Source organism: Sphaeramia orbicularis, chromosome 5 (assembly GCF_902148855.1).
Source record: "Sphaeramia orbicularis chromosome 5, fSphaOr1.1, whole genome shotgun sequence".
Taxonomy (NCBI): domain Eukaryota; kingdom Metazoa; phylum Chordata; class Actinopteri; order Kurtiformes; family Apogonidae; genus Sphaeramia; species Sphaeramia orbicularis.
In genome coordinates, this window is record NC_043961.1 from 46623565 (window position 1) to 46639072 (window position 15508).

General features: G+C 36.7%; 1 protein-coding gene across 10 annotated transcripts in view; it reads left to right on the forward strand.

The window, feature by feature from the left end:
* The window catches only part of arhgap9 (Rho GTPase activating protein 9), a 67468-nt gene extending 54619 nt beyond the window's left edge, over positions 1-12849 (forward strand). For 8 of the 10 annotated variants that reach the window (XM_030134162.1, XM_030134167.1, XM_030134166.1 and 5 more), the window contains 6 exons: positions 1749-1847; positions 4022-4099; positions 4429-4482; positions 5282-5416; positions 8747-8852; positions 11698-12849. In XM_030134162.1, coding sequence (XP_029990022.1) covers positions 1749-1847; positions 4022-4099; positions 4429-4482; positions 5282-5416; positions 8747-8852; positions 11698-11884 — 659 coding nt within the window. In that variant the 3' untranslated portion in view covers positions 11885-12849. The remainder of the gene's footprint in view (positions 1-1748; positions 1848-4021; positions 4100-4428; positions 4483-5281; positions 5417-8746; positions 8853-11697) is intronic. The other 2 variants (XM_030134171.1, XM_030134165.1) reach the window with 1 other exon arrangement.
* The last annotated feature ends 2659 nt before the right edge of the window (positions 12850-15508 follow it).

Below are 15508 nucleotides of genomic sequence, written 5' to 3' on the forward strand. Positions count from 1 at the left end.
CTGTCTTTTGAGAAATAAAAATAAATAAGTTTTTTAATAATGCATTGTGTTGTGTATGACAGTATCTATACAATGTGTTTATATCACTGTTACAAATACATAAGCAGTGATAAACAAACAAATGTATTTTTTTTCACAATGATGCAGTTTTATGTATTGATGTAATGACAAATGATGACATCACACCATAATTTAGCAACACTTACCAGCAGATGGACCTTTCTGTGGCAACTTCCACAGAATTTTTTTAGCTACAGCATACGCTGTTGTATACAAGTGTTTGAGACCCTGATTTTATCCGTCACACGCTTTCCTCTGTAACTCTACATCAATGTTTCAACTACCAGGAAGTCCTACCCACTGAACAGGGATTTTATAAGGTGTGAAAATAGTCCCCAGAACTAAATTTAGATCAGGTTCCTCCAAAATTCTGAGTTACTAGGAACGTTTCTTTTCGTAGAACTGAAAATTGAATAAATCTGGTTTCTTCTGCTGAAAATCTCAACAAGCTGTGAAATCTGATGGAACTAAGATGAACAGTCCACACACCTGATACTTCCACTATATTATTAAACCACTTACTGAGACCTGTGTGTCTGTTGGCTCCACTAGTTAGTTTGTTTAAACCTGTAGTGTGTAATAGCAGTACATTAAAATATCTAAAACTGACTAGGTCTATATTTTATCCACTTGTGCACTTTGTTTCCACTAATGTTTAAATCCAGAGAAAGGTGTGATTTTATTACCTCAAACAGCCTGTTTGTTTGTATCCCCTTAATGAGTCCTAGTGTTTAACATTATGTAACAACTGTATTAACAGGCTGAAATGACATAATGTGAATGTACAGTACATCATTAAATAATATGAATAAAACTTGAATACAGACATAATTTCTGCCTGACTCACATCAAATAGATTTTCATTTGCAATGGATGTGAAAACATCAGATAACTCTCAGGATCCTACAGTACTTGTAGCCATCTACTACCACTTCTTCTATTATTATTTTAATTAAGAGACAATGGCAGAAATTAAATGCTTACTGTGCATGTAACTCACGCTTCACATGATACCAAAGGTTTTGTCTAAGTCAGCCTGGGGCTTTCCAGTGTGAAATACCATTAAACATTAAAACTAAATTAGTCAAAAATTATTCTAGCCTCTACTCTTTTTGCTATTGATCTGCTCCAAAATCTGTGGAATTAATTCCAGTCCCATGCCATTAGCGTCCACTATGTTTCATGAAAATTGATGCAATAGATTTTGTGCAGTCCTGCTTGTAGTAAAACTGTACTGACATGTGAGTGTCAATTAGTAATCATAGTTCAGCAGCACCAGACCATGGTGTAAGCAGATTCAGAGCAGCTACACTAGAGGCAAGTTAGCATATTTTTACACTCATTTAGTTTATTGGAGAACAGATGAAATAAAAAAAAAATAGCCATACTGACAAACATAAAAGTATTGAATATCAGTTGAGTTCTTATAGAGACTATAGAATATACTGTACAATACAGGAGTAGTGTTGCATCATCAAGGGTTTTAGTTTTCTGCAGGGAGCAGAGCTGAACACAGAGGTTTTCCACAGAGTGGACGGTAGATTTAGCACCATATTAAGTAAAGCTTGTAGCTCTTACATCATGTTTTTAGTATAAAAGTGTCATTTGGGGGGGAGCAAAAAAATCCAAACAGTCCTTAGAAGAGAAAAGTGATTGTGTATTTGTGTGTGTCTGTCATCACTGTTCAGATCAAGTGTTTGGCTGTCGTCTGGAGATGCTCTGTGAGAGAGAGAAGAGCACCGTCCCTCGTTTTGTTCGTCTTTGTACTGAAGCTGTGGAGAGGAGAGGTACAGTCACTGCACACACACACACACACACACACACGCACACACACACACACACACACACACACACATCACCTGCTCCTGCCAATGTGATTCCGGTTTCAAAGTGGACACATGAGAAAATACCCTCCATCCTCTTCTGAGTGTCAGTTGCTTGATGGCAGCTTTGCTCAGTCCATGACACAAATCATCACATAAAATCACTAAGAAATGTTTATGATTGCACAAATTCATAGCAAATAAAGTCATGACAGCTGTCAGACAGAGAGATCTAAATGAGAGAAAATTGAGTTGTTTTGAAAGTCTATAGAAACAATGCTCAAGATAAATATTTAATACTCTAAGGATTTTTGACCACTATGGCTTTTAAAACCTGCTTTTGATGAATTAAATATGTTCGGGGAGTATTTTGAGTCTGTTTGCACACAGAGAAATTTAAATGTAAGGTTTTGATATAAAGTTCAGAGCAAAGTGGCTAAGCAGTGTAATGAAAAAGAGAAGGAGAACATATCAGATCAGTGAAGCAGAGAAAGAGGAAGGAAGAAAGCTCACTGTTCAGACACCTACACAGCATTGTATGATGATGATTCAAAGATGTCTCAGTAGTGGAAAAATCGCTTTTTAACAAATAAGTTTCCTCTGTATTTGTGTACCCTGGAGGGCTTTTTAGGTATTTTCTAAGTGACTAAATAAATGCTGTGTATTTTATATTTAGTCCCATTATTTCCTTGTGCTTTTGCAGCTGTATTTTCCTCTAAAAGCACCACCACCACCACCACCACCATGGCAGTGATAAAAAAAAAAAGCAGCTATTCAACATCATGACAAAAGTTTCACACATCAAGCAGCTCACTATAAAATATTAAGAGGAAGTTTAAACCAACGTATATAGAGTCATGTTACCGTGCAAAATGTAACTTTCAGTGGAATTTCTTTCTGCACTTCTACCATTTCAACATGTCAAAATGGGGGTTTTGCTTGACTTTATTCTTTGGGCTTATGCAACAAAGAACTTCCTTGGCACAATAAATTATTGATTTGCCTAAAAGAACCACTACAGTACCAGGACTGGGAAAACAATCACATCAGCTCCTCTGACTGCCTTAAAATAGAACAAAACCATGACGAAACATCTTTTACTCCGGTCCAGCTTTAAATGATGAACCAGAAAATACAGTTTGGAGTTCATTGATGAAGTGAGCGATCTGGCCAGATAATCATTTCACACGTTTTTAATTATGATCATATTACACAATTTATGATCAACTTTAAAATACAATTGAACATTAATGTAACAGATGATGCCACAATTTCAACCAAGTATCATTGTTTTGGTGTTAAAATAACTATTAGTAAAGGATCATCAAAATAAAGAGTTAATAAAGTCTTTCAAAACAATAAAGAATAACAATTCAAGTATTATTTTAAAACTATACTGTACGAGTGTCTGATTAATTTGCACTAAATCTGATATTTGTCCAGGAGTTCTTAGTCGACACTGCAATTAAGTCTTAAAATGTCTTAAATTATGAATAAAATATCTTAGTTATGAATATGAAAGTCCACATTTCTGATGTTACAAAGCTTTACAGCTACCACTAAATTAATCTTAGTTGATACTAGGTTGATACCAGGTAACTTCTGTGTAATGGAAAGTAACCTAACTCATTGTAATAAAAATTACTGCCTAAAAACAGCCGCTACACAGGATTACATACTTGCTACCTTTAGCATGGCAGGATTTACTTGTAATTCGTGACTAAAAAAGTTGTTTTGTCTAAAATTCTGTCTTAAATTTGATTATCTTGAAAAGGTTAAATTAAGGAGCCATGTTCTTAAATTAGTCGCACTGAAGCCAAATTAATGTTAAATCAATGTAAATAGTTTTTAAAACTAACCAAAATGACTTTTCCAAGATTAATTCGTTGTAGTTGGTTCCAAGTGGATTTGTTCGGTGAGGCTTTTTTTTTTTCAGTTTTGGGCGTTAAGTTATTTCCTTTAGTTTGATTTTGTTCACCTGTATGGTAAAAATAAATTGAAAATTAATTTCTTCCTTGAAAATTTTGAAAATGTCTTTTGGAAAGTCCCTCCACCACTAGTTTGTGTCTTTAAATCCCATAAAACACAGATTTATTGTCACAGTCATAATCTATCTGCCTTTATGTGTTATTTTGCAGGACTGGACACTGATGGAATCTACAGAGTATCAGGAAATCTGGCAGTGATTCAGAAACTACGCTTCCTGGTGAATCATGGTGAGGATGAAGCAGAGGGGGAGGAGGAGAAACAGTGGCCACAGATGATAATGATGATTAATCTTGGTTAACTTTATCAGAGAGAAGGACATTTTAAGGAGGGGGAGACTTGCAGCTAGATTTTAAGCGCATTCATCAGAAATGATTTCATGATCTTTTCCTATCACTTCAAGTGTTTTCATCATTCTTATTATATCACATATTTAACAGAAACACTTAATAAACACCGTATGCTATACTTGCCTCAAATCAGAGATTATCTCCTACATGACATCCATTTTATAAAGAGGACACCACAGCACAGAGTGAGTAACTGTTGGTTTTTGCAGAACGAGCGGTGACTACAGACGGCCGTTACATGTTCCCAGCAGAGTTGGTTCAAGGTAGATTCAGATGGTCAACAAGACAAAAAAAAAAAGCAGCTTTCACGTGTTACACTGCTTGTCTTGTGCGTTATATGTTGCAGAATGTGAAAAGCTCAGTCAAAAACTCACTCAGACCCACCCACAGACTGACATGCTGAGCTGAGCTGCAGACGTTCTCGTTCTCTGAACAGTTTGGTGCTTGTGCTACCATTTACTTAATGTATGTGTGTCCCTTGGGCATTTCTGCTTTAAGTTTTCTGATGTAATAACACACAGCAGGTTGTACAATGACTTCTCCACGGTCCATTGCTGCCACCAAGTGGACAAAATGGAGAACTGGCTGCTTTTGTTGTGTACACAGCCGTATCTCAACTGACTAATGCTTCTCATCATAAGATACTTGTTAGTATTTTCTAGACTCACAGTTCAAATGACAGGTCTATATTTGGTTTCTTTTAGTGCTTATGATCCCATCTGAAAAGCATTAGTCAGGGCTGGATTTACACTGTAAATCGTGTGTCTTATTTTGAGTGTGTTTGTGAGTCTGTCTTGTTTTAGCTCTATCTCCCTGCTGCAGCTACATGCCTTCATGCTACGCTTCAGCACTGACAAATTTTCACGTTGTTCTTTTTATGTTTCTCTTCAAATGACGTCCTGACTGTAATTCCTCTCCAGTATTTTCTCTGTTTCAGTTCTAACTCTTTTTCTCCTTTCACGTTGCTTTGGCTTTTCCATGTCTTGACCCCGTCTGTCTGAATTTCTCTGTTCCCTCTTGTCCTTACCCTCCCTTCCTCACTCTTTTCTTTCTGCCTCTCAGAGGAGAAGCTGAATTTGGACGAGAGTGAGTGGGAGGACATTCATGTCATCACAGGAGCTTTGAAACTTTTCTTTCGTGAGCTTCCCGAGCCCCTGGTTCCCTACGGCTTTTTTACCGACATCGTGGAGACAGTCAGTGAGTGACCATCTTCAGTCCCAGACTGTTCACTGCAGAATGCTCAAGTATCTCTTGTGTTACACATGACAAGACATTTGGAATGGGCTTCCACTCATGCTGTACCCATAAAAAAACATTCCACATGCTTTAAAAAAATGTAGTAAGATAATTACAGGGAAAGGAAATCTAAACATGAGCTTTTTAGGGGCAGCCTAATAAAGGATTTCTGAAAAGTTTAGAATAAGCGTTGGTTCGAAAGACTTCATACAACATCAGTAAACACTCAGACATACATCAGCCCAGGCTCACTATCTGTTACTGATGAACTTCAGATCTTACTTATTTTACTCTAGCAGTCAGCATGTTAGACTGATTTCAAATTAGTTCATTCATAACCTGCAAAATCATAAACTGCAAAAATACATAAAAATACTAACGACCCAAAAGTAACCATTACTTAGAGTCAGTGGACTAAAGCACAGGAACAAGTCCACTCCTCTTCTATCTGTTGGAGACATGGACTGCTGCAGTTTATAATCTTACACAGGTTGTATCTGTCTAAATTGAAGATGTCCAGGATGTTCCCTGGAGTGAACCCCCTTTGCAATCATTGTGGCCAGAGCTTAGCTTCATTGGCACACACGTTTTGGACATGCCCCAACATCACTACCTATTGGACTAAAACTTTAGAGACTGTCAAAATTTTTTAAGAAACAGATCCCTCCAGACCCAATAATAATAATGTTCAGTGTGGAACCAACAGGAGTGGACCTTAGTACTAAACAGAGTGTTGGTTTGAAGTTTGTGACACTCCTGGCCAGACGCCTAATTCTATTAAACTGGAAGAACAAAAATCCTCCAACTCATCAGGCTCTGTTGAAAGATATTATGCAACACTTACATTTGGAGAAAATCAAATTTTTACTAAAAGATAATGTAAAGTTACTTTATTCAATTTGGCAGCCCTTCATAGATTACTTTAATATTAAGTAAGTAGGCACACACACCCCACCCCACCCCCTTTTTTTTTTTTTTTTTTTTTGTGTGTGTGTGTGTGTGTGTGTGTGTGTGTGTGTGTGTGGTGTTGTTCTGACATCACATGTATTGGATACTGGATATGACTTTTTTATATTCTCATTGTTCTAATTTCAATAAAAAGAGTAAAAAAACAAAACAAAACATAAAAATACATCACTTAATTATTATAGAGTTATAAATATTTAACATAATGTCCAAATCCAGGTGGTGCCAGTACACATACTCACAGAGTATTTCTTGAATACTCCAGTTTGTTTGCTGTTGTAAGAAATATCCATGGCATGCAAGAGTAAAGCCTCCGTACTTAGCTTCACAAGTTAGCAGAAAACAGCATTCTTACCAAACTGCTCCTGTAACTGAACGCACATCCATATTACATGAAACACTGTCTTAACTCATAATAAAACGCCCTTTTATTGCCATTGTCATATACAAACTGCTATTGTAATGTAACAGCACGCATATAACTAGAAAATGTCCATTTAGGTAGAATTGTAGTTGCTAGCATGCTAAAAGCTAAAACTTTATTATTATTAGCTTTTGTAATGTTACAGCTGTAACATATATGCTCATCAGTGACTTAAATATCTACATACAGATCCACTGAACACAAACATTAAGGTATAAATAAAAACATATTAAACTACATTTTGAGTGTTTTGAATCCCAGCTACACAACAAAGCTTTTCTCAGGCGAAACATCTTTATTAATACATTCTACATTCTTGGTCTAATAATTTCGAACAAGTCCAAATAGTTCAGTACTGATCATAAAGATGCTTTCACTGTTTGTCAAACAGGTCATTCATTCATTCATTCATTCATTCATTTATTTATTATTGATTGTAGTCGTAGTAGTAATAATGATAATAATCGTAAAGATTATGCACTCTATGATTAAGATCCCTATTAGCATTTACACAACACAAGCAAAATAGACTCAGATTGTATCAGTGTGATCCTCTACATAAGCATCATGATTTAATTTAGTATATGATGTCCATAGAACTCACTCACACCAAGGGATTAATTAATGGTGTTTCCTCTCAGGTAGTGCTTTTTGAGTGTAGTTTTTAATCCCATTCCCACTGTTTATTATCAAAGTGTATTCAAGATTCCTCATACACATAGATCACTGTTTTGATCACTCTTTTTTTCTCTCTTTTTTTTTTTTTTGCTTTGTAAACAAAAAACTGATGGTACAGGATTCAGGCCATGGTGAACCAGGCAACAGTAGGCCTGATCTGTAAATCACGAGAAGAGTACATTTGTGCATGAATTTCCATATCACGTTATAATTTTGATTAGATTAAACAGCCATTTGAAGACATGTGTTTTTGATCAAACTCAGCTTTGTTCTACATATGTGTTATTGAAAACAAATACAAACTGAATAGCTTATAAAGCAGACTGAATATATTAATTTAGGCCAAAGTAATAGGAAAACATGCAGGAAAAAAATCGTTATAATATATACATTTTAATGACTTAAGAATTCAGAATTGTATCAAAGTAATGCATTTTGTAAAACAATCAGACTGCATTCTAGCTTTTCATACGAGTCACACTGTTGTAAGAGTAGTTAACGGAACAATACAAACATCCAGTACAATTATACAACAACATGTTTGAAATGCTTGAAATGCAAATTTATTTAGGAAGCCAGACAAAAACTTCTGCACCCCATCTGGGTCACAGCCCAGACTTTGGAAATGGATAGAATATAGTGAGCTTTCTTCTTTTTAGCTCTGAGACCATGCTACACAAAGCCAAAGATATGTGGATGCAGTTAAAGAAAATACTGCCTCGCAAAAGAAAATGGCATGAATTCCAAGGCAATAAAAGACTAATTACATACTGACAAAACTACTGTTTATTGACTTAAAATGTGTAGATTTACTGAACAAAAATAAATAAATAAAAAATGGGAAAAAAATGGGCAAATCCTCATTTTGCATCAGCTTTTTTTTGGCCCTACTCCCATACTCTCTTCTGTGCAAAAGAAATTGATACTCCTTTTCTTTCTGTCTTTTGTATTATTTAAATGGATTTTTGGTTTAAGGCTCAGTTTTTTTATCCCCATATTTTAGTTTTCCCAGACTGAGTAGATGAGCGGTTCATTGTCTATCAAACCACAATGATGACAGTTGATAATTGCACACTGCTGTGTCAAATTAGACAGTTGATGTTAATAGAATACATGTGTGGTCAGTTAGTATATTTATATATATCAGATCTGAATCTGATACAGTACATGAGGTGTCATGCAAATGGTGACATTTTTTTTAAAATCTGGTGTGTCTGTTGCAGAGATGGCAGACCACATGGACAAAGTGGATCGTTTAAAGTGTCTGGTACTGAACATGCCTCCTCCGAATCATGACACGCTCCTGTTCATGTGCCGTCATCTCAAACGGTAAGAGATCAGAAGTGAAACACTGTATACAGTAGTTCAGATAGGCTTTTTTTTTATCTGTTTGTTGCTCCACACAGTTCATATTCCCACAGGACATTTTGACACGAAAGAGCGGACCACATGCCCTTGTAGGAAAGTCGTATCTCTTCTGGTATAACTTTTTTTCCTTATCCGACCACAAGAGGGGGTAGTTCCCTTGTTGTTCCTCAGTCACATTCTGTGAGGGATTCTTTGGCCACGGCTCTCAAAGTATGCCAGTGCTGCACCGGGATCACACTGTTGTTAACTTTTGGTCCCTCTGAAGATGAAAAGGCTGGAGGGAGATGAATGATGTACAAAGTTCTCCGAGCCAGTTCCTTTTACAGTACATAAAATGTGTGTTTTTTACCGCCTATGGTTTTTCCTTCCACTCCAGGGGTGAGCGTTCGTGTTCTGAGGCCGATGTTTGTGCCAGGGTGTGGTGGGGCTCATGAATTTGTCAACTCTGTGTCTTTCTCTCATTTTCCCTCCACTGTCATTCCTCCCCCCACTGTGTTCTGGTTCTCATTTTTTATCTCTCGCCTTAATCACCCCCGTCGCCTGCTCTTTCGCTCATTTGCTACCTTCATTTCCTCCCTCCTTCCCTCCCTTCAGTCTCCCCTTCCTCTTCCTTCCTTCCTTCCCTCCTTCCTTCATTTCTTCCTTCCTTCCCTTTCTCCTTTTTCTCCCTCCCTCCCTCTTCCTTCACTCTCCTCCTTGCCTCGAAGGTCCCATGGGAGCCTTGTGGTTCGTCTGCTGGAAGGCATACCAACACCACCGCCGCCACCACTGGAACCTCTCTCTTTCTCTCTCTTCACCCTCTCCCTCGCTTCTTTTTTCCCTTCCCTCTCTCTCTCTTTCTCTTTTTTCCTCCTCTCTTTTTAATGTGGAAGTTTTGAGCAATTGCTGGCTGCTTCTGTGGCTTGGTGGGAATGGCATTTTTAGAAGAATGCCTCATGCTGTGGCTTTAACCCATTCCTGAATTCCCCCCCAAACACACACACACACACACACAATCTCACACAATCACACACACACAATCTCACACAATCACACAATCACACACACAAACACTCCATCATACTGTAGGTGGATACATGTGGTGAATTTAGACACTGGTGCACATCTAGACTGTAAAATACAGCGACATGAATATGTACAATTATAGGCAGATGTTGATGGTATGCAGTCCCCAAAAATACATGTAAAAACTTAAAACACAAAAGCTGTAAAAATTCACATATCTTTCATTCAGGGTCATTTCATGAAATTTGTCAGGATGCACCACTTTTTAAATTTGTAATCTGATACTGATTGATACCTGAACTCAGGTGTCTTCTGGTACTTAGAGGATGTTCTTTTTTTGCAAATGCTTAAATAGATGTTCAGTGTGTAAGATTTATTGGCATCTGCTGGTGAAGCTGCAGACTGCAACTGACTCAATACCTGAAACATGAATGTCCCTCCCTAGACCCAGTATTTTTCATTTAAGAAGTCAGTAAGCGTAGTCCACACTCTAAACATAATAGATGAGGTAATGCATTGTAACGCTGGATGACACCCGGCAGAAACAGAAATGTCCATTCTCAGCTTTTGTAGGAACATAACACTCTCTGTGGAGGCAACCTGTTACCTCTGTATGTTTAGTCAGTGTTCACACATTACAATATGTTGTCTTGCTATTCTGTGTTTCAAGAGTAAGATTTCTCCAACGAAAGGACATAGTTTGTCAGTGTTTCCTAGTTACTCAGAGGTAGACTGTTTAAAGTCTCATGTCAGTTTCCCGGCCTATATTTGAAAACCAAGGATACATACTGGATATAGAACTTATTAGAAGAAGTAATATTAGAATAGAAGTTATTAGTTAATTAGAACTAAACTTATGGCCAAAAGATTTGGCTGTGTCACAAATTGAGTCTTTGTATACATGTGATTTATTTGCCAATAAAAGTCTTTGAAACTTATAAAACCCAAAAAATGTTCTTCAGTGTAGTGTACCTCAGAAACACATGGAAAAACATGTCAATTAAACTGAAGCAGAAGTGACTTGATGTCACTGCCAAAACTTTTGGCCAACATTTTACAGCTATGGTGCATCATTAAGTCAAGTATCTGGGTCAATATGTAGATGGTTGACATCTTTCTGACATCAGATGATTTAATCATTAAGATCATTATTGACAGTGATGTTGGATCAAATTGGTCTAGAGCTTTTAGGATTATCCCATTAATTGATTTGTTGTCAACTATTAAATTAATCACCAACTATTTTGACAATCATTAGGCTGTTTGAAATAGTTTTAAAGAAAAAGTCACTGTTTTGATTTGTAGTTTCTTAAATTTGAGTGTTTTCTTCACTTTCTCATGTAATATTTCATTGGATTTTCATTGGACTGCCTTTAGCTTTGATTACAGGACAAATTATGTCTTTTGATCCTTGACCTCTCTTTCACAATTTTTCCCTAGTGAATCCTGGCGTTGTCCAATCTTTATGCTCTCTATCAAACTGATGTTTGTTTGAGAAATGAGAAGCTACTTACTGCATCATTTAGATCAAAAACACTTGTTACAGATGAAACATGTCTAGTGATTATCCAATGGAAGGATCTGAACTATTTGCCTAGTTAAATTCAGGTGGGGACTTTTTTTGGCAAGTTTGTTTAACTTTATTTATTTATTTATTTTAACCATTTTGTGTAATTTCATAACCCAAACATGTAATCAGTTTCAATGAAGATAATTTTTAGTTTCATCTGTAGATTGTGTTGGAGTTTTAAGGTGTTGTTAACATTGAATCTTCCTCACTCTTTCTTTTCTGTCCATGCAGTGTGTTGGAGCATTCAGACACCAACCGAATGACAACGCAAAACATCGGCATCGTGTTTGGGCCCACTCTAATGCGTCCTGAGCGGGATAACGGCAACATGGCAGTGAATATGGTTTACCAGAACCAAGCAGTTGAGCTCATCCTCAGTGAATACGAACACATCTTTGGAACAAGAGGCTTCTCTTGATCTTTTGAGACATCAAAAAAAAAAAAAAAAAAACCTCCCTCACTCCAGTGAAAGCACAAGTACTGCAGCACTGGTCCTCTCTGCCTGTTGACTCATATGGCGTAAAATGGATTTCACATCAAAAGATAATTATGGGGTAAAAAAGAACCAGGACAGAAAGCTGCTAATCATGACATCTGGCCTCCATATAAAGCCATGTTAAAACAATAATAGTAAAACATGCCAATTTTAGCTGCAATACTTGCGCCTTTGACTGCAGATGTGGGGCCCAGCCCCGGTGTTCTTCACAGCTGGAAGAGACGCAACCTTGTCACTTTTTCTTGATGTTTTAATGGATCAGACTTGATTGGGATACATAAATCTGCTCCAGCCTGTCCAACTCACTTTGTATTAATCCGTCATTATTAATTCAAGGAATGCAGGGAGGGATGTGTCTTAATTTAACAAAGAAACGAAACAGAACCATCTCACTGTGAAAACTAAATGCACCAGCACCGGGATGGACGGCTTCCACCTACAGTGTCTGTGTGGATACACTGCACTATATGTTATGCAAACCAACAGGAAGTAAAATGGGTGTGTAAATGAAGATATGCAGTGTTTTTACAGTAAACAGAAAATTATTTCAGTGGTGGGATGAATGTGCCAACAGGGCAACAATGTTCCCTCGTACCAAATTTTTTTGTGTGTGGACCTTCAGAGCTTCCCTTACTGTACATTTTTGGAACTCTCTTCTATTTTTAGTAGTGCAAAGTCTACAGATTAACTTAAAATATTCATTTGTAAATACATGAAGTCTTTTCTTTGTCAATTAGTGGCACTTTGCAGACAGTGTGTAGCCCCTAAGCATCTTACCCCACCTTAAACTCATACATTTTACTTTGTAATGGATGTTGTGTCATCAAACTATTACTTGGACCTTATTGTGAACATTGTGGCAATAAAGCAAATGTGAACAAACCAAACCGACTGGATGCATTTTGTAATGTTCACAGCTCACATGTCAGGTTGTTTGTTACCAAGTGATGGTGTTTTCGCGTGAGAGATAGTGGAAGTGTGGAGGTATGCAGCCCTCAGAGACTCTCGTGGGTGGAGGCATCCCCTGTGATTGGTGTGAATGCTGCTTTTAATAACAGAACAAAAGAGGAACTGGAAATGCATATGTTTTAAAAATGTGGATTTTCCCCCCAAAACCCTCTCACTCTCTCACCCTGTGGCTTTGGTAATTTTATATTGACTGTGGGTTTGGCAAAAGACAAAAAAGAGCAGAAAAGAGGCACAGGGGTAGACAGAGCTCATAGATTCTTGCAAAGTTTTATTAGCTGTATTTATTCATTTTTATGCTTGTATTATTTCAAGTCATGTGAGTGCATGCGGACAGGCTAAAATGATGTGCAGCTGACTGATCTGACCTTTTTGATCACTGTGTACTTTTCCAAGGACATCCATTTATTTGATTGACACATTGATCATTTCTCCTCAGAAGTACAACCACACTTGTTTATTTTATCTCAATGCATGCGTGCACAGTCATCTATACATTTACTCCACAGTTTACACATTCATTTGTCAGTCAAAGGTGTAGTTTCTCTGATTATTTCAAGTGTTTTGACTGCCGTGTGTCCCAGAGCCTCTTCACAGACCAGATTAGATTAAAAACTTCCACTAACTTCAACACACTACAACTATTCATTTGATGAGCACAGTAGATGAACATATACATATCTTTTGTTTTTTATCCAGATTGCGAAATTAAAAGCATTTTTCTGGCAATAAAACATCTAAGGCATTAAAGCATGGCAGAGGGAGAGCTGTGATGTGTGCAACAGTACTAATTACTTCCTAAAATTAGACTGGGTCTGCCAGTGACAATCAAATGCCCCTCCCTGCTAATCAGAAGTCTGTTGGCAACTCAAGTCATACACTATTACTTCATCTTTTCATGCTGCCCTTTCCTTCCCTCTGTTTTCCCCCTTTTGACTTCTTAATGACATGTTATTGAAATGATGGTAAAGTGACTACATTAATAGATTTAAAGTAAGTCGCATACATTTGTGTGTGTGGAAATAGAAATGTACAGTCATTACTTCAGAGGATGAGTAACAGACCAGCAGCAGCACAGAGAGTGTTAAAGAAATATGCTTACAACAACATATTTTTGATTTATGGTGTGATGAAACGTAACAGCCCAAATTAGTTCAAAACCATTTTGCATCTGTGGGTCATTATTTCCATTGAAAGAAAATGTTTTAGGGGTATGCCTGGAGTATTTATTATTAAAAGTGTAAAAGTAAAGACAATGAAAAGATTCTGAAATGCTCTCTCCTGTTGCATGTTTCTCATTGCATTTTCAAAGGCCAAATTTAACTGAGCCACTTTGGAAAGGGTTCAATATTTGCTTGTGTAGCTACATGTGAATTCACCCATGTTGCTCATTAGTTTCATGGCCAGGCATATTCTGTCTATTTTATTCCTGTGTTAATATATCACACAGCATTTGTCTTTTATTTCATGTTCTTTTTCACTTGGTTTCAAATAAACAAGGGAGAACATAGAAGAGACTCTGTTCTTGTGTACCACACAAGCGCCTTGCCCAGAGATTATTTTGCAGGGTAATAATACAAATGCTTAGACGATTAGTCAATTTCTTGTTCTATGATTTAAACAGATCTACAGATGTTGATGTTAATTTTTTACTTTTTCACTGATTGAACTTTTCAACCGATAAAAGTACTATCAGGGAAATGTCCATCAATAAATGTGGAGTAACAGAACCTCTATATCTGCTATAACTTCACAAATCATACAAGGTGCACTTCCCACACTCTTCCAAAATCTCCACAGAGAAAAAATAAGGTTCTTATATATAAAATTTTCTAATAATCAGTGTTGGGAAGTTTGCTTCTGAAATTTCATATGTTACAGATTACTAGTTACCTCATTAAAACCATAATTACTTATGTAACTATTTTATTAATTCAGATTGACTCTTTAGATGTGACTACTTTTTGATGACCTTTGTAACAAATGTTTTTAACTGGTTCATAAAGCGTAAAAATCCTAAAAATGTAGATTTAAACCAGAAATGTAAAGGCATAAATTGTACAACAGAACTTACACTAAAACATATCTAATAGAACTTCAATTAAGATGGGAATTTATGACTTTAAACCACAACCACCAAAAGAAATCACAAGTATGTAGACCTTAAACAACAACTTCTGACTACAGTAAATTAAAATTATATTATGTATTTAAGTTTCTAACCATGAAGAATATATAGAGATTTAACTGCTTTGTAATCACCAACATGTTTCCCAGTAACTAACGGATTACAAGGATATTTCTTTAGTAATTTAGCATAACTCTGTTCCATGTAACTGCTTACCAAGCAAAACTGCCTATTGTTAGAATATATTCCTCATTAAATAACAACAGAATTAATGTTGTGTTTATATTGTGTATTTTACTGGCAATTAAACCTGATAAATGTTCACTGCCCCATGAGTGTGATCTCCACAATGTTTCAAGTGATACTGAAGCCTAAGCTCTGTATTTGTTGACTTTCCCCAATGAATGTCATCTTCTTCAGTCCACTTGCATTTGAGCTAAAAGCATCTGAGG